The sequence below is a fragment of the Anomaloglossus baeobatrachus genome, chromosome 8, assembly GCF_048569485.1.
Source record: "Anomaloglossus baeobatrachus isolate aAnoBae1 chromosome 8, aAnoBae1.hap1, whole genome shotgun sequence".
NCBI classification, from domain to species: Eukaryota; Metazoa; Chordata; class Amphibia; order Anura; family Aromobatidae; genus Anomaloglossus; species Anomaloglossus baeobatrachus.
In genome coordinates this window covers 262,585,672-262,611,401 of record NC_134360.1, presented here as the reverse complement: position 1 = coordinate 262,611,401, position 25,730 = coordinate 262,585,672, and the positions used below count along the sequence as shown (strand labels likewise).

The 25,730-nt window shown below is 47.5% G+C and overlaps 1 protein-coding gene across 7 annotated transcripts in view; it reads right to left on the bottom strand.

Moving 5' to 3' along the window:
- The window catches only part of RASAL2 (RAS protein activator like 2), a 272,881-nt gene that overhangs the window by 82,308 nt on the left and 164,843 nt on the right, over nucleotides 1-25,730 (bottom strand). For all 7 annotated transcript variants that reach the window (XM_075320621.1, XM_075320623.1, XM_075320625.1 and 4 more), the window contains one exon: nucleotides 2,470-2,582. In XM_075320621.1, the coding sequence (XP_075176736.1) occupies nucleotides 2,470-2,582 (113 nt within the window). The remainder of the gene's footprint in view (nucleotides 1-2,469; nucleotides 2,583-25,730) is intronic.

The window sequence follows — 25,730 nt, the reverse complement described above, 5'->3', positions numbered from 1 at the left end:
TCAGTGGTGTTGGATGAAGAAAGGAACAAGACCTTTGAATCAGCGTGATCAGATGAAGAAAGGAACGAGACCTTTGAATCAGTGGTGTCGGATGAAGAAAGGAACAAGACCTTTGAATCAGTGGTGTCAAATGAAGAAAGGAACAAGACCTTTGAATCAGTGGTGTTGGATGAAGAAAGGAACGAGACCTTTGAATCAGTGGTGTCAGATGAAGAAAGGAACAAGACCTTTGAATCAGTGGTGTCGGATGAAGAAAGGAACAAGACCTTTGAATCAGTGGTGTCAGATGAAGAAAGGAACAAGACCTTTGAATCAGTGGTGTCGGATGAAGAAAGGAACAAGACCTTTGAATCAGTGGTGTCGGATGAAGAAAGGAACAAGACCTTTGAATCAGTGGTGTCAAATGAAGAAAAGAACGAGACCTTTGAATCAGTGGTGTCAGATGAAAGGAACAAGACCTTTGAATCAGTGGTGTCAGATGAAGAAAGGAAGTGTTTAACAAGTAACTGATTCCCAGCAGAAGCAAAGATATACTATGAGCCCAAGGAGAAGCCATATCTCATGTTTGAAGCTTCACCTTTTTCTCATGTGATTGTTATACAGCGCCTGGTCCCAAGAGAACGCTCTCCACAAAGCATATCGCATTATGACCACTGTGCAGTCAGCTAAGAATACTGGGAGATTTCAGCTCTGAAGCTGGCAGAATAGAATGCACGGAATTAATGGATAGAATTAAGTACGGGTGCATGAATAATTTGTTGGTTTATTGCACTGAGTAGCCGTTCTAAATAACTACTTGTAGAACCTTCCCCTTTTTTTCATTTAACTCTAAAGGGGAATATGTGTATAAACATTCCGATTGGGAATTGTTTTTATGACCAACAGTAACACCTAATACTAATCAGTGTACGGACTATGCACATCGTGTGACTGAACCACTCTGACCTCAGCACTAATTTACACCCCCTTGGGCTTTGGGTCAATTAATGGCACATAGTCAGGTATAGGGATTACTAGGGATAGCCGACGCTGAGCGGGGGCGCCCAAAACCTTAGGGTGTATTAACCTCCGCGGCCAGGAAGGAGCGAGACTAGGGATTTGCAGCCTGACCCTCACCTTGATCTTTCATTGTTATCCCTGAAACCATTAAGTAAAATCCCCTCGGGCTATCCCTCACCTTATTGAATAATATCCCCATCAGAGGTTATCCAGCTCTGCACGACCTGTGTGTGCTCACTGACCGATATAGCTAGATATGATAGTTTGAGATATGGCATGAATCAACCAATTTTAACGTTTATAAATAATTGTTTTTAGAGACATTAGTTTTTCGGTCTATTAGCAGTTTCTTTCTCTATTCTTGTTATAAATATTGGTGTTAAGTAGAATAGAATGCAGCTCTGGCCTTAGGCGGGCTTTACACGTTGCGACATCTCTAGCAATTGCTAGCGATATCGAGCGCGATAGCACCCCCCCCCCGGTCGCACGTGCGATATTGTGTGATTGCTGCCGTGGAGAACATTATCGCTACGGCAGCTTCAGACACACATACCTGCTCGGCAACGTCGCTGTGACTGCAGAACAATCCCTCCTTCAAAGGGGAGGTGCGTTCGGCGTCACCGCGACGTCACTAATTGGCCGGCCAATAGAAGCGGAGGGGCGGAGATGAGCGGGACGTAACACCTTCTCCCTTCCGCATTGCCGGTGGACGCAGGTACGGAGATGTTTGTCGCTCCTGCGGGTTAATACACAGCGATGTGTGGAGCTGCAGGAACGACAAACAACATCGTACCTGCGGTCAACCCAACATTATGGAAATGAACGACGTTACACAGATCAGCGATATTGTACGCTTCTGTGCTCGTTCATCGTCGCACCTAGGATTTACACGCTGCGATGTAGCTAACGACACCGGATGTGCGTCAATAACGACGTGACCCCGACGATATATCGGTAGCGATGTCGCAACGTGAAAAGCCCCCCTTAGATACAGACTGTAAATATGGATCAATATCAAGTTAATTTATGTATTTCCCAATCTGAATCATGATTCTATTATTGTCCTACATCTATGAAAACAAGCAGACAAGTTCTAAAAGTGTGCAAGAGACGACAATCCTGTCTTCTGCCACAGAGCAGGATCCCACTGGGTCAGATTCAGCCCAATTAGTCAGCTAATTGCTGCAATAAACCCACCTTCGTCCTGTGACGAGGTTATAAATCTCCTCCGCTATATTTTACATGTAGACATCGTCCCCTGGGATGCTCGTCACAAGTATTTTATATCCTGGGCACAACTCTGCAAATTAATAAGGCTCTGGCCGCTTCTGTGTGCGCCAGATTTATGGCGCTATACATCACTCAGCAATGGGAGACGAGAGGACTGGGTCACAGAGTAAGCCGCAGCAGGACGCCAGGGCTGCACGAAATTGCCATACACATCATCCAAATTGGCGCAGCCAGTCTTACCTGTCACTGTCCGCCGGCCGCAGTGATGGGAGGCGGAAGCTCGTGTTTCTGTCCAGCTTTGACTGACTCTTTGTCCTCTTTATTGAGCCTTTTAAACGTTTACTGAAGAAGCCCTGCAGAGAAAAACGGGAGGTGGTGAGAGCCGAACACATCCGCAATGGAAATCAGCCCCAATATCCGACCTGCTGGAGAGGAAACCTCCAGAGATTTCCGGAGGCCGCACTCAGACACCCTTGTTCTAGCCGTGTTTTTCATGTGCCCATTATAGTCCATTGCGCTGTTCACATGTCCATGCTTTTTTTTTGCAGATCAAAAAAACGAAATAAAAACAAACAAAAAAAAAGTAGACATGTTTGTTTTTGATCTGACAGATCAAGCTTGCCGATGTAAGTCAATTGGTCTGCGAAAAAAAGACAAAACGGATAATCTACAGATGCCATCCGCGCTTTTCCCATGTGCTTAATGCCTTAGAAACAGCTTGGAATTTTATTTTTTTATTTTTCTGCACAAGAAAAACTGATGAAAAAAGGACATGAAAAAAACAAAAAAAAAAAATAGAAAACAATGCTGCATAAAAATTGATCTGTGTGATGTGTGAATGAGGCCTTACTCACTGATAACTAATGATATTGACAAGTACAGCAGCATTTTATCAGGTAGTAGGGACGTGCAGCACTACACATCCTGAGCCACCTGGTCCATGAACCTAATGAGGTTGTGTGCACATTGCATCTGTGCCCTATTCCAGAAAGAAAACCTGGAAGCGATGTGTCCACAGAGCTCCATTCACTCGGTATTGGGCTAAATAAACTGACGAATCAATAAGGGTATGTGCGCACCTAACCATTTTTTGTGGCATCAAAAACGCTGCGTTTCTGGACACTAAAAACGCACAAAAACGCATCTGCGGCAAAAACACAAACGCATGCGTTTTTACCGCGTTTTGCTGCGGTTTATGCTTTTTTTTTTTTATTAGTGAACAATGCCATTAAAGATTGAGGAAGAAAAAAAAAGATCTGATGTCATTTCCTTCAGTCTGTTCTCTTCCATTCTCCACTACTGTATGCAGGAGAGCAGACAGCAGCGGCAGAACTACAAGGCTCAGCATACTCCATCCAGAACTGTATGCTGGAGGGAGAGGCAGGGGTAGCAGAACTACAAGGCTCAGCATACTCCATCCACTAATGTATGCAGGAGAGCAGACTGCAGCTGCAGAACTACAAGGCTCAGCATGCACCATCCAGAACTGTATGCTGGAGGGAGAGGCAGGGGTAGCAGAACTACAGGGCTCAGCATACTCCATCCACTAGTGTATGCAGGAGAGCAGACAGCAACGGCAGAACTACAAGGCTCAGCATACTCCATCCACTAGTGTATGCAGGAGAGCAGACAGCAGCGGCAGAACTACAAGGCTCAGAATACTCCATCCACTAGTTTTTGGTTGAAGGATTTCACCAGCACAAAACTCCAGGCATTTTGTTCTTTAAAATAAATAAAAATAAAATAAAATAAAGTCCATAGCATGGACTTTTTAATGATAAGAAAATAAAGGAATTTTTATTTTAAAGAACAAAATGCCTGGAGTTTTGTGCTGGTGAAATCCTTCAACCAATTTCAATGCACATGGACTGGCTCTCCAAACCTCTTCTCCGTGCACAGCCCAGGATTACTGGCTTCCATCACACAGGTGAGCTGGGCAAAAAACTTCTTCCTACCTCCATCCACTAGTGTATGCAGGAGAGCAGACAGCAGCTACAGAACTACAAGGCTCAGTATCCTCCATCCAGGACTGTGTGCAGGGGTTTTTTTGCCCACAACCGTAAAAAAAAAAAACAAAACGTGGCCTTCGCCATATTTTTGTATGCTAGCCAGGTACAGCAAGCAGGTAGGGGCTTCCCCCAATCCCCAGCTGGCTATTTGTACCCGGCTGGGAATTAAAAATATAGGGAAGCCCTTTTTTTAATTATTTCATGAATTTCATGAAATAATTAAAAAAAAAAAAAAGAAGATGTGGGCTTCGCCCAATTTTTGTGTTTAGCCAGGTACAACTAGGCAGCTGGGGATTGGAATCCGCAGCGCAAGGTGTCAAAGCTTTCTGGGCACCCCCGCTGCGAATTGCAGTCCGCAGCCGCCCCAGAAAATGGCGCTTTCATAGAAGCGCCATCTTCTGGCGCTGTATCTAACTCTGCCAGTGACCCTGGTGCTGGGTGGCTCGCTGGGTAATAAGGAATTAGGGGTAGCTGTATATTGTCAGCTAGCCATAAGCCGGAAATTCATGGTGTCCCGCCAATATTAGACATGGCCACCATGAATTTCTAGTAAAGATAAAAAAAAACAACACACAGAAAAATATTTTTATTAGAAATAAAGCACAACACAATTAGTGACTCCATCTTTATTGAACTAAAGGACCCCCCCCCCCCCCCCCCCGCCGTAGTCCTGGGTCGAGGGTCCCGCGCCGTCCAAGCCGAACCCAATATCATCTCATCGGTTTGCTGGAAGGCAAAGCGATCAGATGTATCAGGTTCAAGGACCTGAATCCCATGACACATCAGCTGATTGTGTAAACGGCTTTTAAACAATCAGCTGATGCATCAGTAGAAAAACAAAACAAAAACTATACTCCTATGTGCAGACTCCCGTCCGATCGCTCCAGGACCCGCCGGTAATCAGCTGATGTGGTCACCTGACAGCATCAGCTGATCGTTTAAACCGGCTGGGTGTTAAAAAGCCGGCCTCACCGCTGGACTTATATGATCAGCTGATGCAGTCAGGTGACCGCATCAGCTGATCACAGGCAGGTCCTGGAGCGATCGGACGTGTCCCGGGTGTCTGTAGAAAGCCGGAGCAGGGGTGGCGGTACCGAGAGGATTCACTCTTCTGTGTTTACCAACACAAGGAATGCTGGGTGAGTACAATCCTATTCCTGTACACGTGACTGTACTACCCACCCCCACTACCCCACCACTACCGTTTATAGCTGTGTTTGTAGTCATAGAAACGCAGCTATAGTTGCATTTCATCACCATTCTTCTAGTACTATAGGTGCTGGAACTTCTTTACCCTCACTTCCCAGCCCTGAACTGAAAACCCAACCCCTTGTGTTATGACTGTATGCTGTATAACAGTCAAGAAAACAGGAGGGCAAAGAAAGAGCAGCCCAAGACAGAAGAGCAAGCAGATTGAGAAAGAGCGGTCAAAGACAAGAGAGCAAGCACACAGAGAAAAATATCGGCCAAAAAAAGGAGAGCAAGCACAGAGAGAAAGAGCGGCCCAAGACAGGAGAGCAAGCACAGAGAGAAAGAGGGGCCCAAGACAGAAGAGCAAGCACAAAGAGAAAGAGCGGCCCAAGACAGGAGAGCAAGCACAGAGAGAAAGAGCGGCCCAAGACAGAAGAGCAAGCACAAACAGAAAGAGGGGCCCAAGACAGGAGAGCAAGCACAAAGAGAAAGAGGGGCCCAAGACAGGAAAGCAAGCACAAAGAGAAAGAGCGGCCCAAGACAGGAGAGCAAGCACAGAGAGAAAGAGGGGCCCAAGACAGAAGAGCAAGCACAGAGAGAAAGAGCAGCCCAAGACAGGAGAGCAAGCACAGAGAGAAAGAGCGGCCCAAGACAGAAGAGCAAGCACAGAGAGAAAGAGGGGCCCAAGACAGGAGAGCAAGCACAAAGAGAAAGAGCGGCCCAAGACAGGAGAGCAAGCACAGAGAGAAAGAGCGGCCCAAGACAGAAGAGCAAGCACAGAGAGAAAGAGCGGCCCAAGACAGAAGAGCAAGCACAAACAGAAAGAGGGGCCCAAGACAGGAGAGCAAGCACAAAGAGAAAGAGGGGCCCAAGACAGGAGAGCAAGCACAAAGAGAAAGAGCGGCCCAAGACAGGAGAGCAAGCACAGAGAGAAAGAGGGGCCCAAGACAGAAGAGCAAGCACAGAGAGAAAGAGCGGCCCAAGACAGAAGAGCAAGCACACAGAGAAAGAGCGGCCCAAGACAGGAGAGCAAGCACATCGAGAAAGAGCGGCCCAAGACAGGAGAGCAAGCACATCGAGAAAGAGCGGCCCAAGACAGGAGAGCAAGCACACAGAGAAAGAGCGGCCCAAGACAGGAGAGCAAGCACATCGAGAAAGAGCGGCCCAAGACAGGAGAGCAAGCACATCGAGAAAGAGCGGCCCAAGACAGGAGAGCAAGCACAGAAAGAAAGAGCAGCCCAAGACAGGAGAGCAAGCACAGAGAGAAAGAGCGGCTCAAGACAGGAGAGCAAGCACACAGAGAAAGAGCGGCCAAAGACAGGAGAGCAAGCACAGAGAGAAAGAGCGGCCAAAGACAGGAGAGCAAGCACAGAGAGAAAGAGCGGCCCAAGACAGGAGATCAAGCACAGAGAGAAAGAGCGGCCCAGGACAGGAGAGCAAGCACAGAGAGAAAGAGGGGCCCAAGACAGGAGAGCAAGCACAGAGAGAAAGAGCGGCCCAGGACAGGAGAGCAAGCACAGAGAGAAAGAGCGGCCCAAGACAGGAGAGCAAGCACAGAGAGAAAGAACGGCCCAAGACAGGAGAGCTACAATGGGACTCACGGGCAAAGTAGCAAATGTTTTTCATTTGCTCCCATATAAGCAGAGAGAACCAAGAAAGTTATATTTTGTCAAGAACTTGGTATTAGGAGTTCAAAAACATCCCCTTCATTGCATTATGCTAAATAAATTGACGCATCTATAAAACTCCAGCGCGTTTTGAGTTGTAACTTAGGTTATTAGGTAAAGCAAGAGGTGAGGAGCTTATACCTCCAATGGAAGACAAATGCTGTGAGCACAGTGTCCGAGATAGAAATAGAAGTGTATTTCTGCAAAAACGAAAATTAAAAATGCAGATCCAACTAGCATTCGGTACATGTGCAATACTGGAGGACCACCCTAAGGGGCGCTGAGGTGGCTGCCATTAGTAGTAGTCACTGAGCATCTATGACTTCTCCAGCAGACCGAGATAACTCGTAGACAGCTCAATAAAATATTAAACTACTTCTTCACACAAGGGGATAAGTCAAAGACTAATATTTCCAGATGTTTTGTACAGAACATAGGGATAAACGCTCTGTAACAATCAGAATGCTGTCACACCGAATGGAGCTGAATACGTCCCCTGGAAATTAGGAAACCTGCCCTAAACAGAAATGCTCCAGTTACAGTGATGCCACAGGGACAGATTTTATAAGACGCGTCGTCTGCAACTATAGTAAATGTTTCATTATTTTATTAATAGATGTTTCTACTTACAGCTACCTGCACTTATACCCGCCATTTAAGTGACTCGGCTGCAAATTTCAAGGTGGACCAAAACCAGATTAAAAAATATATATGCAAGATATTACTCGCCATATCTACCAAGATAAGTTATGAAATGCTTTTCCTGCACGTACAAGTGTAATAAGCTCATGAACTGATGCAATTCTTATACTCCCTTTTCATCACCATTCTTCCAGCACTATAGGTGCTAGAACTTATTTATCCTCACTTCCCAGCCCTCAACTGAAAACCGCCTCGGTTATCATTGTATGCTGTATAACAGTCAGGAGAGCAGGAGGGGAGGGAATGAGAGGCCCAAGACAGGTAAGCAAGCATGAAGAGAAAGAGCGGCCCAAGACAGGAGAGCAAGCACAAAGAGAAAGAGCGGCCCAAGACAGGAGAGCAAGCACAGAGAGAAAGAGCGGCCCAAGACAGGAGAGAAAGCACAGAAAGAGCAGCCCAAGACAGGATAGCAAGCACAAAGAGAAAGAACGGCCCTAGGCAGGAGAGCAAGCACAGAGAGAAAGAGCGGCCCAAGACAGGTGAGCAAGCACAAAGAGAAAGAACGGCCCTAGGCAGGAGAGCAAGCACAGAGAGAAAGAGCGGCCCAAGACAGGTGAGCAAGCACAGAGAGAAAGAACGGCCCAAGACAGGAGAGCAAGCACAGAGAGAAAGAACGGCCCAAGACAGGAGAGCAAGCACAAAGAGAAAGAGCAGCCCATGACAGGAGAGCAAGCACAAAGAGAAAGAACGGCCCAAGACAGGAGAGCAAGCACAAAGAGAAAGAGCGGCCCAAGACAGGAGAGCAAGCACAAAGAGAAAGAACGGCCCAAGACAGGAGAGCAAGCACAGAGAGAAAGAGCGGCCCAAGACAGGTGAGCAAGCACAGAGAGAAAGAGCGGCCCAAGACAGGAGAGCAAAAACAAAGAGAAAGAACGGCCCAAGACGGGAGAGCAAGCACAAAGAGAAAGAGCAGTCCAAGACGAAAGAGCAAGCACAGAGAGAAAGAGTGGCCCAAGACAGGAGAGCAAGCACAGAGAGAAAGAGCAGCCCAAGACAGGAGAGCAAGCACAGAGAGAAAGAGCAGCCCAAGACAGGAGAGCAAGCACAGCGAGAAAGAGTGGCCCAAGACAGGAGAGCAAGCACAGAGAGAAAGAACGGCCCAAGACAGGAGAGCAAGCACACAGAGAAAGAGCGGCCCAAGACAGGAGAGCAAGCACAGAGAGAAAGAATGGCCCAAGACAGGAGAGCAAGCACAGAGAGCAAGAGCGGCCCAAGACAGGAGAGCAAGCACAGAGAGCAAGAGCGGCCCAAGACAGGAGAGCAAGCACAGAGAGAAAGAACGGCCCAAGACAGGAGAGCAAAAACAAAGAGAAAGAGCGGCCCAAGACAGGAGAGCAAGAACAAAAGAGAAAGAGCGGCCCAAGACATGACAGCAAGCAAAAAGAGAAAGAGCGGCCCAAGACGGGAGCGGAAGCACAGAGAGAAAGAGCGGCCCTAATCAGTAGAGCAAGCACAGAGAGAAAGAGCGGCCCAAGACAGGAGAGCGCGCACAGAGAAAGAGCGGCCCAAGACAGGAGAGCAAGCACAAAGAGAAAGAGCGGCCCAAGACAGGAGAGAAAGAGCAGCCCAAGATATGAGAGCAAGCACAGAGAGAAAGAGCGGCCAAAGACGGGAGAGCAAGCACAGAGAGAAAGAGCGGCCAAAGACGGGAGAGCAAGCACAGAGAGAAAGAGCGGCCAAAGACGGGAGAGCAAGCACAGAGAGAAAGAACGGCCCAAGACAGGAGAGCAAGCACAGAGAGAAAGAGCGGCCCAAGACAGGAGAGCAAGCACAAAGAGAAAGAACGGCCCAAGACAGGAGAGCAAGCACAGAGAGAAAGAGCGGCCCAAGACAGGAGAGCAAGCACAGAGAGAAAGAGCGGCCCAGGACAGAAGAGCAAGCACAGAGAGAAAGAGCAGCCCTAGACAGGAGAGCAAGCACACAGAGAAAGAGCGGCCCAGGACAGGAGAGCAAGCACAGAGAGAAAGAGCAGCCCAAGACAGGAGAGCAAGCACAGAGACAAATAGCGGCCCAGGACAGGAGAGCAAGCACACAGAGAAAGAGCAGCCCAAGACAGGAGAGCAAGCACAGAGAGAAAGAGCGTCCCAGGACAGAAGAGCAAGCACAGAGAGAAAGAGCGGCCCAGGACAGGAGAGCAAGCACACAGAGAAAGAGCGGCCCAAGACAGGAGAGCAAGCACAGAGAGAAAGAACGGCCCAAGACAGGAGAGCAAGCACAGAGAGAAAGAGCGGCCCAGGACAGGAGAGCAAGCACAGAGAGAAAGAGCGGCCCAAGACAGGAGAGCAAGCACAGAGAGAAAGAACGGCCCAAGACAGGAGAGCTACAATGGGACTCACGGGCAAAGTAGCAAATGTTTTTCATTTGCTCCCATATAAGCAGAGAGAACCAAGAAAGTTATATTTTGTCAAGAACTTGGTATTAGGAGTTCAAAAACATCCCCTTCATTGCATTATGCTAAATAAATTGACGCATCTATAAAACTCCAGCGCGTTTTGAGTTGTAACTTAGGTTATTAGGTAAAGCAAGAGGTGAGGAGCTTATACCTCCAATGGAAGACAAATGCTGTGAGCACAGTGTCCGAGATAGAAATAGAAGTGTATTTCTGCAAAAACGAAAATTAAAAATGCAGATCCAACTAGCATTCGGTACATGTGCAATACTGGAGGACCACCCTAAGGGGCGCTGAGGTGGCTGCCATTAGTAGTAGTCACTGAGCATCTATGACTTCTCCAGCAGACCGAGATAACTCGTAGACAGCTCAATAAAATATTAAACTACTTCTTCACACAAGGGGATAAGTCAAAGACTAATATTTCCAGATGTTTTGTACAGAACATAGGGATAAACGCTCTGTAACAATCAGAATGCTGTCACACCGAATGGAGCTGAATACGTCCCCTGGAAATTAGGAAACCTGCCCTAAACAGAAATGCTCCAGTTACAGTGATGCCACAGGGACAGATTTTATAAGACGCGTCGTCTGCAACTATAGTAAATGTTTCATTATTTTATTAATAGATGTTTCTACTTACAGCTACCTGCACTTATACCCGCCATTTAAGTGACTCGGCTGCAAATTTCAAGGTGGACCAAAACCAGATTAAAAAATATATATGCAAGATATTACTCGCCATATCTACCAAGATAAGTTATGAAATGCTTTTCCTGCACGTACAAGTGTAATAAGCTCATGAACTGATGCAATTCTTATACTCCCTTTTCATCACCATTCTTCCAGCACTATAGGTGCTAGAACTTATTTATCCTCACTTCCCAGCCCTCAACTGAAAACCGCCTCGGTTATCATTGTATGCTGTATAACAGTCAGGAGAGCAGGAGGGGAGGGAATGAGAGGCCCAAGACAGGTAAGCAAGCATGAAGAGAAAGAGCGGCCCAAGACAGGAGAGCAAGCACAAAGAGAAAGAGCGGCCCAAGACAGGAGAGCAAGCACAGAGAGAAAGAGCGGCCCAAGACAGGAGAGAAAGCACAGAAAGAGCAGCCCAAGACAGGATAGCAAGCACAAAGAGAAAGAACGGCCCTAGGCAGGAGAGCAAGCACAGAGAGAAAGAGCGGCCCAAGACAGGTGAGCAAGCACAAAGAGAAAGAACGGCCCTAGGCAGGAGAGCAAGCACAGAGAGAAAGAGCGGCCCAAGACAGGTGAGCAAGCACAGAGAGAAAGAACGGCCCAAGACAGGAGAGCAAGCACAGAGAGAAAGAACGGCCCAAGACAGGAGAGCAAGCACAAAGAGAAAGAGCAGCCCATGACAGGAGAGCAAGCACAAAGAGAAAGAACGGCCCAAGACAGGAGAGCAAGCACAAAGAGAAAGAGCGGCCCAAGACAGGAGAGCAAGCACAAAGAGAAAGAACGGCCCAAGACAGGAGAGCAAGCACAGAGAGAAAGAGCGGCCCAAGACAGGTGAGCAAGCACAGAGAGAAAGAGCGGCCCAAGACAGGAGAGCAAAAACAAAGAGAAAGAACGGCCCAAGACGGGAGAGCAAGCACAAAGAGAAAGAGCAGTCCAAGACGAAAGAGCAAGCACAGAGAGAAAGAGTGGCCCAAGACAGGAGAGCAAGCACAGAGAGAAAGAGCAGCCCAAGACAGGAGAGCAAGCACAGAGAGAAAGAGCAGCCCAAGACAGGAGAGCAAGCACAGCGAGAAAGAGTGGCCCAAGACAGGAGAGCAAGCACAGAGAGAAAGAACGGCCCAAGACAGGAGAGCAAGCACAGAGAGAAAGAATGGCCCAAGACAGGAGAGCAAGCACAGAGAGCAAGAGCGGCCCAAGACAGGAGAGCAAGCACAGAGAGCAAGAGCGGCCCAAGACAGGAGAGCAAGCACAGAGAGAAAGAACGGCCCAAGACAGGAGAGCAAAAACAAAGAGAAAGAGCGGCCCAAGACAGGAGAGCAAGAACAAAAGAGAAAGAGCGGCCCAAGACATGACAGCAAGCAAAAAGAGAAAGAGCGGCCCAAGACGGGAGCGGAAGCACAGAGAGAAAGAGCGGCCCTAATCAGTAGAGCAAGCACAGAGAGAAAGAGCGGCCCAAGACAGGAGAGCAAGCACAAAGAGAAAGAGCGGCCCAAGACAGGAGAGAAAGAGCAGCCCAAGATATGAGAGCAAGCACAGAGAGAAAGAGCGGCCAAAGACGGGAGAGCAAGCACAGAGAGAAAGAGCGGCCAAAGACGGGAGAGCAAGCACAGAGAGAAAGAGCGGCCAAAGACGGGAGAGCAAGCACAGAGAGAAAGAACGGCCCAAGACAGGAGAGCAAGCACAGAGAGAAAGAGCGGCCCAAGACAGGAGAGCAAGCACAAAGAGAAAGAACGGCCCAAGACAGGAGAGCAAGCACAAAGAGAAAGAACGGCCCAAGACAGGAGAGCAAGCACAGAGAGAAAGAGCGGCCCAAGACAGGAGAGCAAGCACAGAGAGAAAGAGCGGCCCAGGACAGAAGAGCAAGCACAGAGAGAAAGAGCAGCCCTAGACAGGAGAGCAAGCACACAGAGAAAGAGCGGCCCAGGACAGGAGAGCAAGCACAGAGAGAAAGAGCAGCCCAAGACAGGAGAGCAAGCACAGAGACAAATAGCGGCCCAGGACAGGAGAGCAAGCACACAGAGAAAGAGCAGCCCAAGACAGGAGAGCAAGCACAGAGAGAAAGAGCGTCCCAGGACAGAAGAGCAAGCACAGAGAGAAAGAGCGGCCCAGGACAGGAGAGCAAGCACACAGAGAAAGAGCGGCCCAAGACAGGAGAGCAAGCACAGCGAGAAAGAGCGTCCCAAGACAGCAGAGCAAGCACAGAGAGCAAGAGCGGCCCAGGACAGGAGAGCAAGCACAGAGAGAAAGAGCGGCCCAAGACAGGAGAGCAAGCACAGAGAGAAAGAGCGGCCCAAGACAGGAGAGCAAGCACAGAGAGAAAGAGCGGTCCAAGACAGGAGAGCAAGCACAGCGAGAAAGAGCGGCCCAAGACAGGAGAGCAAGCACAAAGAGAAAGAGCAGTCCAAGACGAAAGAGCAAGCACAGAGAGAAAGAGTGGCCCAAGACAGGAGAGCAAGCACAGAGAGAAAGAGCAGCCCAAGACAGGAGAGCAAGCACAGAGAGAAAGAGCAGCCCAAGACAGGAGAGCAAGCACAGCGAGAAAGAGTGGCCCAAGACAGGAGAGCAAGCACAGAGAGAAAGAACGGCCCAAGACAGGAGAGCAAGCACACAGAGAAAGAGCGGCCCAAGACAGGAGAGCAAGCACAGAGAGAAAGAATGGCCCAAGACAGGAGAGCAAGCACAGAGAGCAAGAGCGGCCCAAGACAGGAGAGCAAGCACAGAGAGCAAGAGCGGCCCAAGACAGGAGAGCAAGCACAGAGAGAAAGAACGGCCCAAGACAGGAGAGCAAAAACAAAGAGAAAGAGCGGCCCAAGACAGGAGAGCAAGAACAAAAGAGAAAGAGCGGCCCAAGACATGACAGCAAGCAAAAAGAGAAAGAGCGGCCCAAGACGGGAGCGGAAGCACAGAGAGAAAGAGCGGCCCTAATCAGTAGAGCAAGCACAGAGAGAAAGAGCGGCCCAAGACAGGAGAGCGCGCACAGAGAAAGAGCGGCCCAAGACAGGAGAGCAAGCACAAAGAGAAAGAGCGGCCCAAGACAGGAGAGAAAGAGCAGCCCAAGATATGAGAGCAAGCACAGAGAGAAAGAGCGGCCAAAGACGGGAGAGCAAGCACAGAGAGAAAGAGCGGCCAAAGACGGGAGAGCAAGCACAGAGAGAAAGAGCGGCCAAAGACGGGAGAGCAAGCACAGAGAGAAAGAACGGCCCAAGACAGGAGAGCAAGCACAGAGAGAAAGAGCGGCCCAAGACAGGAGAGCAAGCACAAAGAGAAAGAACGGCCCAAGACAGGAGAGCAAGCACAGAGAGAAAGAGCGGCCCAAGACAGGAGAGCAAGCACAGAGAGAAAGAGCAGCCCTAGACAGGAGAGCAAGCACACAGAGAAAGAGCGGCCCAGGACAGGAGATCAAGCACAGAGAGAAAGAGCAGCCCAAGACAGGAGAGCAAGCACAGAGACAAATAGCGGCCCAGGACAGGAGAGCAAGCACACAGAGAAAGAGCAGCCCAAGACAGGAGAGCAAGCACAGAGAGAAAGAGCGTCCCAGGACAGAAGAGCAAGCACAGAGAGAAAGAGCGGCCCAGGACAGGAGAGCAAGCACACAGAGAAAGAGCGGCCCAAGACAGGAGAGCAAGCACAGCGAGAAAGAGCGTCCCAAGACAGCAGAGCAAGCACAGAGAGCAAGAGCGGCCCAGGACAGGAGAGCAAGCACAGAGAGAAAGAGCGGCCCAAGACAGGAGAGCAAGCACAGAGAGAAAGAGCGGCCCAAGACAGGAGAGCAAGCACAGAGAGAAAGAGCGGTCCAAGACAGGAGAGCAAGCACAGCGAGAAAGAGCGGCCCAAGACAGGAGAGCAAGCACAGAGAGAAAGAGCGGCCCAGGACAGGAGAGCAAGCACAGAGAGAAAGAGCGGCCCAGGACAGGAGAGCAAACACACAGAGAAAGAGCAGTCCAAGACAGGAGAGCAAGCACAGAGAGAAAGAGCGGCCCAGGACAGGAGAGCAAGCACAGAGAGAAAGAGCGGCCCAGGACAGGAGAGCAAGCACAGAGAGAAAGAGCGGCCCAGGACAGGAGAGCAAGCAAATGCTGTATGCTTGTGCACTGTTTAATCATTAAAATAAATGGGTGAAAAATGCTTTCAAAAAGTAGATTAAAAACACGCATATTGTATGCAGCTTTTTTCTGCAGCCACTCTAGCTTTTGCAGAAATAAAAAAAAAGCAATGCAAAAACCCAATGTGTGAACATACCCTAATATTCTGGGTCAGGTTCACTGTAAAAAGCCTGCAGCCATTTTAATTCTATGTCGATTACCTCTTGAGACAAAGCTATTGTGATTTGTTAATTAAAAGTATTAATATTTCCTTTTTATTTTCTATACCAGGAGAACCCCTTTTAGTTGAATGCGGGGGGATGAGGGTACATCTGGGGCGCTGCTCGGGTCCCATTTATTAAACTCTCCGCTGCTTTACGCGTGTTAATAGCTAATTAATCAGCCGCATACCTAAACCGTATTTCACTTGGTTTACAAATTATCATCAAGTTGGTTGTCGCTCTTTATATAAATCATCCCCACTAAGTCTCTGTGAATAAAACCCGCTATTGGGTCCAGTAATTAGACAATCAATGTTAATAAGCCAGAGATAAACCTCTAACGACGCTCCGGGCGTTCTGCGCAACAAGGCTCCGATGAGCTCCCAGAAGCAATTTCATGCACAATATGTCTGTGTTCAGCCGTCATAACACACATGCAAAAAAAAAAATGGAAATGATTGGGAATATTTGGATATTTCATGGAGGACCATTTGCTGCTAATCCAGTGAAGTAGAGACGAGGGTTTTCTTCTAGTTATTAAACATATGCTTATAAAGATGGATGAGAAGAAGAAACCTCGTAGACATCGCCACAGTCTTAACTCACGGATTGCGCCATCCTTCCCGACATGAACCTGTGCAAATCCATAGAAATGTATTGGCTGATTGGGTTCTCATGTATGAGGCCGGCTCATGCCCCGGAGTGGCCAAAGTAGTGACTAGCTGGTGGGAACGCACGCCGGCCAGTCAGATTTAGGCTAGGTGAAGCTGCATTTCTGCGCCCACTGTCAGATACATACGTTCTGGATGTATATGCCCAATATTGCAAAACAAACCCCTCCCTCCTTCTTGGTAACCTAGAAGTTACCAAGCTATACTGGAAATCTCTCTGCTATGAGCAGCTATTTTAATCACTGGCGCACGAACACTCCAAGATGTGTCAAATTTATTAGCAGGCATGCACATCTTAAAGAAATTGGCAGCAGAATTTTGCAATGAAGCATAGTTTAAGTGAATAGACCCTGATTCCAGCGATGTGTCACTTACTGTGCAGTGGTTTGCACAGTGGTTTTTTTTATTGTGCAAAATCAGTGTTTTATCAGCAAGAGGTAATCACTGCCTCCTTGTCCAACCACAAATCCACCACTTATTAGCAGCTTTCTGTCAATGTACAGTGTACACAGAAAGCTGACAATCATGTAAGTGGTTAAATAGGGAAATCTTAAAAGCATATGGTAGATGCCATTGTCCATACTGATGATGGTTATGTGGTGGGATGCAAATGTGAAAGGGAACATCAGGTTTTTGCAATGTATCCAATATTATTTGTCCAGTTATATAGCGCGATTAATTCTATAGCACTTTACATACATTATCATTACTATCCCCATTGGGGCTCAATCTAAATCCCCGATCTGTATACCTTTTGAGTGTGGGTGAAAACTGGAGAACCCGGAGGAAACCCACAGAAACATGGGGAGAACATACAAACTCCTTGCAGATGTTGACCTTGGTGGGATTTGAACCCAGGACCCCAGCGCTGCAAGACTGCAGTGCTAACCACTAAGATAATGAGTCACTTATTAGGCCAGGGGTCTCCAACTGGGCTGGGTGTATGGGCCGCACCGAGAAAAAAAAATAATTTGGGGGGCCGCATTCTTTGCAGGACAAAGTGACATTTTTATTGGTACCATATATATTTTTTTACACACCTTTGGATAACTGATTTTCAACATTTTTCACTTGTTTGTTTATTATAACAAATGTGCACATTCTTTGGTTAAATCTAAAAAAAAAAAAAATGTGATGTTAAAAAAAAGTCATGCCTTATTTTGGTTTTTTTTTTACATTGTATCCCTTTCTTGTAACTAATAGTGTTACAATTATCACTATATAGAAATTTTGGCCAACATCCTTTAGTAATGTTCCCTATCCTATAGTAATGACCCCAGCCTTGTCCCTATTCTATAGTAATGTCCCCATCCAATAGTATTATGCCCATCCTTGTAATGTCCCCATCTTTTAGTAATGTCCCCATCCTATAGTCATGTGCCCACCTTGTCCCTATTCTGTAGTCATGTGCCCACCTTGTCCCCCATCCTATAGTCATGTGCCCACCTTGTCCCCCATCCTATAGTCATGTGCCCACCTTGTCCCCCATCCTATAGTCATGTGCCCACCTTGTCCCCCATCCTATAGTCATGTGCCCACCTTGTCCCCCATCCTATAGTCATGTGCCCACCTTGTCCCCATCCTATAGTCATGTGCCCACCTTGTCCCCCATCCTATAGTCATGTGCCCACCTTGTCCCCCATCCTATAGACATGTGCCCACCTTGTCCCCCATCCTATAGACATGTGCCCACCTTGTCCCCATCCTATAGACATGTGCCCACCTTGTCCCCATCCTATATACATGTGCCCACCTTGTCCCCATGCTATAGTCATGTGCCCACCTTGTCCCCATGCTATAGTCATGTGCCCACCTTGTCCCCATCCTATAGTCATGTGCCCACCTTGTCCCCATCCTATATTCATGTGCCCACCTTGTCCCCATGCTATAGTCATGTGCCCACCTTGTCCCCATGCTATAGTCATGTGCCCACCTTGTCCCCATCCTATAGTCATGTGCCCACCTTGTCCCCATCCTATATACATGTGCCCACCTTGTCCCCATCCTATAGTCATGTGCCCACCTTGTCCCCATCCTATAGTCATGTGCCCACCTTGTCCCCATCCTATATTCATGTGCCCACCTTGTCCCCATGCTATAGTCATGTGCCCACCTTGTCCCCATTCTATAGTCATGTGCCCACCTTGTCCCCATCCTATATTCATGTGCCCACCTTGTCCCCATGCTATAGTCATGTGCCCACCTTGTCCCCATCCTATATACATGTGCCCGCCTTGTCCCTATTCTATAGTAATGTCCCCATCCTGTAGTAATGGGTGGTGGGGGCAGTGGCGGCGGGTGAAAGGTGATAATTTACCGATCATTCTCGGCTTCCACCCACAGATTCCTGAGTGAAGCTGAGGGGGCGGTCTCTGGCCCCAGATCCACAGTGATTGGACAGATCGGTCATAAGGCCGGTCTCTCCAATCAGAGCTGGGGGCGGGTGAAACAGAGGTCACCCAGCTCCAGCCAATGATCGGTGCTACAGCTGCACTGATCAGGGCTGGGTTTCAATGTTACAGCCATTTTCAATGGCTGGAACATTACAGTGGCTGTGATTTGCTGACGAACGCTGCACAGCCAATCACAGCCTCCGTAGGTCCGGGGAGGAGACACCACCCCTCCTGAGGTCCCCCCTCCCCGAATCTAAGGTATTTGCTATTTGCAATGCAAACAGCGATCGCAGCCACCGGGGCCACGATCTCGCCATGACATACTGGGTATGTCATGGGTCCTTAAGTACCAGGGAGCCATAACGTATCCAGTACGTCATAGGTCGCTAAGGGGTTAATGTGCCGTCCTTCACATACACAAAAAATAAAAAACACACCATTCTTCTCACCTGTCCCGCGCTCCCTCGGCTCCTCATCTCTGCTTCTTGCTGTCTGTAGGCCGTGCCCCCGGTGAGTATCGCGGCCGGTGCAGGGACCGCAGCCACTGGCAGCAATTTATGGCAGATCAAATGGTTGTTTTGCCGGCGCACAGTCCTTGCCTCTGAGAACGCAGCGTCGGCAAAACACTCATCTAACAAAGTGCAGACAGCACCGGCCGCGATAGTGAACAGGGGCACGGGCCTGGGGGCCGCACGAAACAGGCTGACGGGCCGCATGCGGCCCGCGTGTTTGAGACCCCTGTATTGGGCTGTTTGCTGTAGCTTCGATACAGTCAATGTTTTATCAGCAGGAGAATATCACTAGAGGACTAAGGGGTACTTTGCACACTACGACATCGCAAGCCGATGCTGCGATGCCGAGTGCGATAGTACCCACCCCCGTTGCAGCAGCGATATGTGGTGATAGCTGGCGTAGCGAACATTATCGCTACGCCAGCTTCATATGCACTCTCACCTTGCCCTGCGACGTTGCTCTGGCCGGCGACCCGCCTCCTTATTAAGGGGGCGGGCCGTGCGGTGTCATAGCGATGTCACACGGCAGGCGGCCAATAGAAGCAGAGGGGCGGAGATGAGCAGGATGTAAACATCCCGCCCACCTCCTTCCTTCTGCATAGCCGACAGGAGCCGCGGTGAAGCAGGTAGGAGATGTTCCTCGCTCCTGCGACTTCACACACATTGATGTGTGCTGCCGCAGGAACGAGGAACAACATTGGACCGTCGCAGCAAGGTAATTCAGGTTTTCACCGATGATACGATTACGACGCTTTTGCGCTCGTTAATCGTATCATCTAGGCTTTACACACTACGATGTCGAGAGCGACGCAGGAAGTGCGTCACTTTCGACATGACCCCACCGACATCACACCTGCGATGTCGTAGTGTGCAAAGTACCCCTAAGAGTTGCGTGCCTGACAGGCCAGCTAATCTGTGTAATCCCACCACCGATTGGCAGCTTTCTGTCTACAAGCTGCCAATCAGTGGTGTGGGTGAGGTCAGAGCTCAGTTAGATCTGCAACAGAGAAATTTGTGATTATTTAAATGGCATCACTAGAATCAGAGTCTCTGCCCCTACATCATGCTACTCTCAGATTAAATAGCAAAAACCTGCAGACAGATTTCCTTTAATAAATTTGGTGTATCTTACTCCAGCGGTCATTAGCCTGAGTAGTTCCAGTTAATGTTTACAGCGATCTATAATCTGCGTCCCGTCTGGATACTTTAGATTGCCATAAACCGTTATCGGCAGGGGCATAACGACCGCGGTCGCAGAGATTGCATTTGCAACTGGGCCTGGCAGGGCTAGGGGCCCAGCGCCCGCCCTGCAGAGACACAGCCGGCTCCTCTCAGGGAGAGAGGAGCTGCACTGTTCAGTGGCAGACCATGCCTCCTGATCGATGGTCTCCACCTGCTGTGAAACTACAACTCCCAGAATGCACCAACAGCCACAAAACGTAGTCAGAAGATAGGAATCCAAAGCCCCAGAAAGGACACGGAGTATGATACTAAATTCCTGGAATCTGCAGCCTCCCAGGCCTGACGGCAAAGCCGATAAAGCATAACCGGGATATCCCTGCACAGGAGAGATCCAAAACACCATCTGATTATATTAAAGGGATATTGATCCAAGATGGTGGGAAATGGTCTGAAGGAGGCTGCGTATAATGCACGGTGCATCATAATAACGCAGAGCTGGGAATAGTAATGTGAGACCAGACAGAAAGCCATGGGGGGAGGTCACCTGTGGCTCCATCATTACTGACTGATCACAAGCTGACCCGGGCGGCTGAAGAGGGGCTGGGGACCAAATTGTAAATGCAATGGCTGTCAATTGACAAAAAAAGACCCTGAGGAAAGGATACACTCCATGTTATGTCTGCGTGCCGTAAAGGGGTTGCGCAGGTTTAGAAAAGCATGGTTGTCTTCTTCCAAAAAAAGCGTCATACCGTTCTAGAGGTTGCAGATCTGCTCGACTGCAGTAAATGCAGACAGCTGTATTTTGGAAAAAGGTAGCCATGTTTTCCTAATCTTAAACAACCCCTTTAAAAAGGGGTATCCTCAAATATTTAGGAACTTGCATTCCCTTTATGAATGAAGAAGGTGGTCGCACAAATGTCCTGACTTTCAAGATGAAGATCAGACTGATGAAGGTAACGAAGTACAATACTTGGCTATCTGATTCCCTGGGGTAGCTCCACTCATTCCTTCAGGTCTCTCGGACTCCAAATCCAGTGTATAGGTATTAAAGGGGTACTCCAGTAACACCAATTTAAAGGGAATCTGTCAGCAGGTTTTGGCTACCTCATCTGAGAGCAGTACAATCCAATGATGCATCACTTAGATTATTGGGTGCAGCCATTCTGACACAATCAGAATGTTTAGATTTAGCAATGTAGCAGAGCTGAGTAAGATGTCACTGCCCACACCAGGCTCTCTAAAGACATTGTACATTGACAGTGAGGTGTCAAACAGAGCAGGGGGTGTGCTGGACTGCCATGCTTGTGACTTTGTAATCAGAGCAATGATAAGGGTCCTACTGCTTAAAGGGAATTTGTCACCAGGTTTCTGCCTCCTAATCTGAGAGCCGCATAATGTCGGGACAGAGACCATGATTCCAGAAATGTGTCACTTACTGAGCTGCTTGGTGTAGATGTGATAAAATCACTGTTTAATCAGCAGGAGATTATCATTAGAGCACTCCTTGAATTGCTGCCAGGTAGTCCAGCATATTCCTGAGTGCTGTATAACTGCTAGATCTGCAGCAGAGAAAACACTGATTTTATCAGAATAACAGCAAACAGCTCAGTAAGTTACACATCGCTGGAATCAGGGTCTCTGCTGCTCTCATATGGGGGAGCAAAAACCTGGTGACAAATTCCCTTTAAACAAACATAACAAATAAACAAAAGATCAGACTGTGAAAACTCAGGCATCCCTGAATTCTCTGTGTTAGCCCTTGCAGGATGTTGTCTTCAAATTAAATAGTAAAAACCTGCTGAAAGCTTCCCTTTAAAAGTCCCCACGTTCATTACATGGAATATTCAGAATTACTGACCAGTGTAAACACATTCATCGTGCGAACAGCAATAATTTGCTTTCATGTCACTGACCTCATCTTTTAGGCTGACCTAAAAATTATCGTTTTTTTTGGCAGAACATTCGCTTGTGTAAGAAGCCATATGCTAGTCAATCTAATATATAAAGCTGAGTGTATGTGTGTATGTATGTCCACTAAAGGCATCAGCACCGTCAAATTTACAGTCACGAAATTTTGCACAGACACTTCATGTGACCCAGGGAACGTCGTAGACTATGTTTTGACAGGAAAATTTAACCCCGCGCTTTACACTTACTCTCCAAAAAAAACCTGCCTCCATTAAAGTAAATGGAGCATGGAACTACTAGTTTTAATAGCAACTGTGATTGGTTGCTATAGTAACAAAAGACATGGTTAGTATAAGAAGCTTATGCGTGAGGTAATATGATGTCGGTGGGGAGACGGATAGAGAGACAGACGGGGCAAAGAGACAGACGGGGCAAAGAGACAGACGGGGCAAAGAGACAGACGGGGCAAAGAGACAGACGGGGCAAAGAGACAGACGGGGCAAAGAGACAGACGGGGCAAAGAGACAGACGGGCAAAGAGACAGACGGGGCAAAGAGACAGACGGGGCAAAGAGACAGACGGGGCAAAGAGACAGACGGGGCAAAGAGACAGACGGGGCAAAGAGACAGACGGGGCAAAGAGACAGATTGAGACAGACAGACACAGAGATAGATTGAGACAGACGGGGCAAAGAGACAGACGGGGCAAAGAGACAGATTGAGACAGACAGAGATAGATTGAGACAGACAGACACAGAGACCCAGAGACAGACAGACTAATACAAAGACAGACAGAGATAGAAATAGACCGACAGACACAGACAGACCAGGAAAGAGACAGACAGCGACACACAGAGACTGGAAGAGACAGAGAGAGAGCAACGCCGGGTACTACAGCTACTAGTTACATAAAGCGCGTAAGAGGAGGGAAGAAGAGCAGAAATGATCACAGACATAAAATTACAACATTACATACAATTATTACAACAGAAGAGTGTGATTCTTGCAAATACTAACAATTAGAGGGATTACTAACTGATAGGCTAAATTCACACAGGAGGTCAAAAACCATGAGATTTTTTTTTTTTTTTTACTAAGCTAAAATTGCTTTAGGAAACTTTTGTTTTGGGAAGTATTTGGAGGAGTTTTTCTTTTCCTGAAGGAGTTTTGAAAAGTTATTTTCCTGACGTTTTCTTTTCAGCCTCGAGATGGGACTGGTTTGGAAAGATTTCCTTCAGCATCCACTTAAAAAAAGGTGACATGCACTTTCTTCTACCAGGTATTTTTCAAAACCTCTCCATAAATAAAAAATCCAAAAAGTTCTCATGTCATCAGTAAAGGGGAATTAATATAAAGAGTTTTTCACTTCTGTTAAAAACGTTTTGGAGGACAATTTTGGAAAGGATGTTCAATAAATGAAAAAGAAAAAAAAAGTCTTAAAAAAACTCAGTGTGAACCTAGCCTTTGTAAGGAATATACACACATTCTGTATGTAAGTGAAGTATATAGATGCCATTGTTTATACTGATGATGGTTATGTGGAGGGATACAAATGTGAAAGTAAATCGGTCAGGTTTTGCTATTTAATGTATGAGCAGCATAATGTAGGGAAAGACCCAGATTCCAGTGATGAGTCATTTATTAGGCTGTGTGCTGAAGTTTCACTATAATCAATGTTTCATCACTAGAGGACTAGGAGGTTTCTGCAGTCCAGCTTATCTGTGTCACCCCGTCCCCACCACTGATTGGCAGGTGGCTGCTAATGCAAGCAGGAAACAGCCAATCAGCGGCATGGGTGGGGTTATAAAGAGCTCAGCATTCAGATAAGGGCTCTTTTCCATCTGCGATTTTCTTGTGAGTGCGATCCGATAAACAAAATCGGCTTACACTCGCACTAGTGTTAATCAATGAGACAGTTTCCTCTGTCCTGTTTTTTTCTCCAAACGAATCGGGCTCTCTCGCATGCTGCGTTTTGCACCGAGTCTGGGCTCACGTGTGTGTAAAATCGCACTGCACTCGCATGTTATGCGACTGTAGTGTGGTGCACGCAGAGACAGACAACAGAGATGGGGAGAAAGTCTCCCTCCCTCTTCTCCGTAGCTGTGATCTCAAGATCGCATCCTCACAGTCGCATGACCCTCGGCTGACACCACAGCAGAGGCTCATTAGCATATCGCTCCCGCATTGGAAGTGGTACGCAAGTGGAAGAGAATCCTAACCGATAGATCTGCAACAGAGAAAACAGGGATTCTGTCAAAACTGCACCAAGCAGCCCAGTGAGTGATACATCGCTAGAATCAGGATCTCTGCTCCTATATGATGCTGCTCTCAGACTGCATAGAAAAATAAATCGACTGACAGATTCCCTTTAAGAAGGGGAGGTAACTGGATTCCTATGTCTGTATCCAAGGATGGGAGTACAAATGATAAAATGCTGCCCTTCTACTGCATGGAAAATTAATTAGTAATATTAAAAAAGGAACAGGATGGGACCACAGCTGGTCCTGATTTTTCTTTTTTAGTTCTATAGAAAAAAAAAATAAAGATTCTGACTATCATGCAACAACTGGAGAAGCCAAATTAAATTGCACCAAATTTGGGCCTAAAAGCATGCCCATAAAACACGTTATATTAGCCGGAAATCTCCACGATTTGCAGTTTTTAAAGCCTAACATCTACTCATCAAACGTCATAAGAAAGCGCCTGAAAGACAGGCCGGTCAGACGCAGTGATGTGACTAAACCCGGCCAGACGTCATTTTACAGCACAGACGTGTCACTCAAACTGGCGGCAGGTTCCCTGGGAAGCAATTAAAACTGTAATGTTAGCGTATGTCAGACCCAACTAGCAAAGACCTAGCAATCCATATCCCCCATTAAGATTTCATCCGCCCTTCCAGCAATTCTGCATCATCACCGAAATGATAGGATAGAACAGAAAAAGAATCTGTGGGGAAAATGCAACAAAGTAACGCAATCTGCAGTGCGTGTATTATTCCAGATCATGAATCGTAGGATACAGCAGCTAATCCCGCAGATCTGTACCGCTACATATAGGAGGACGCTACTGTGTATGGGGATCCAGATACATAATCATCGGATATTATTCCTCATCCAGAAGATTTTAGCACAATGGTATCACTGACACATAGATCACAGATTTTATGCCGCAGACCTGGGGTCATCATGAGTTAGATTACCGGTATATATAATATCTATGTATCTATATATCTGTGTGTGTGTGTTTGTGTGTGCGCGCGTGTGTGTGTAAGCAATATTGGGACAAGTTCACACGGGGATTTTTCCATGCATTTGCAGCAGGATGCGTGGCAGAAATCCATGGTTAATTTGATGGCTTCTGACATGAGTTTGCAATCTGCATTGGGATTAGTCAACATGACTACTTGATGCAATTCCTGGACAAAATAGCATAGAGGGGACACAAAAAAACAAAAACAAAAAAAAAACCAAACAAACCAGGAGGCAGGTTGTGGGTGTTCTGCTGCATTCACACGTTGCGTTTTTACAGCATTTTTTCCCCCAGGTTTTTCTTTATTGCAAAGTAAAAGCTGCTTTTTACCATACCAGCAAAAGGTATGAGATTTCAGAAATCTCCTGCACATGCTTTTTTTTCCTTTACCTGACTGAACTGGAAAACTGGAGTGTTTTTGAAATCTGCAACGTCACTTTTTTTAGCACTTTTTTTCACCTTTAGGCCCGGTGCGCACTAGTGCGTTTTACCCGCAGATTTGCCGCGGAAATTTCTTGAGAAATGTCTGCAATCTTTGTGCAGACATTTCCCGGCAAATCCTATGTGAAAAAAAAAATAGCTGTGCGCACGCTGCGGATTTTTCTCAAGAAATTTCCTTGAGAAGAATTT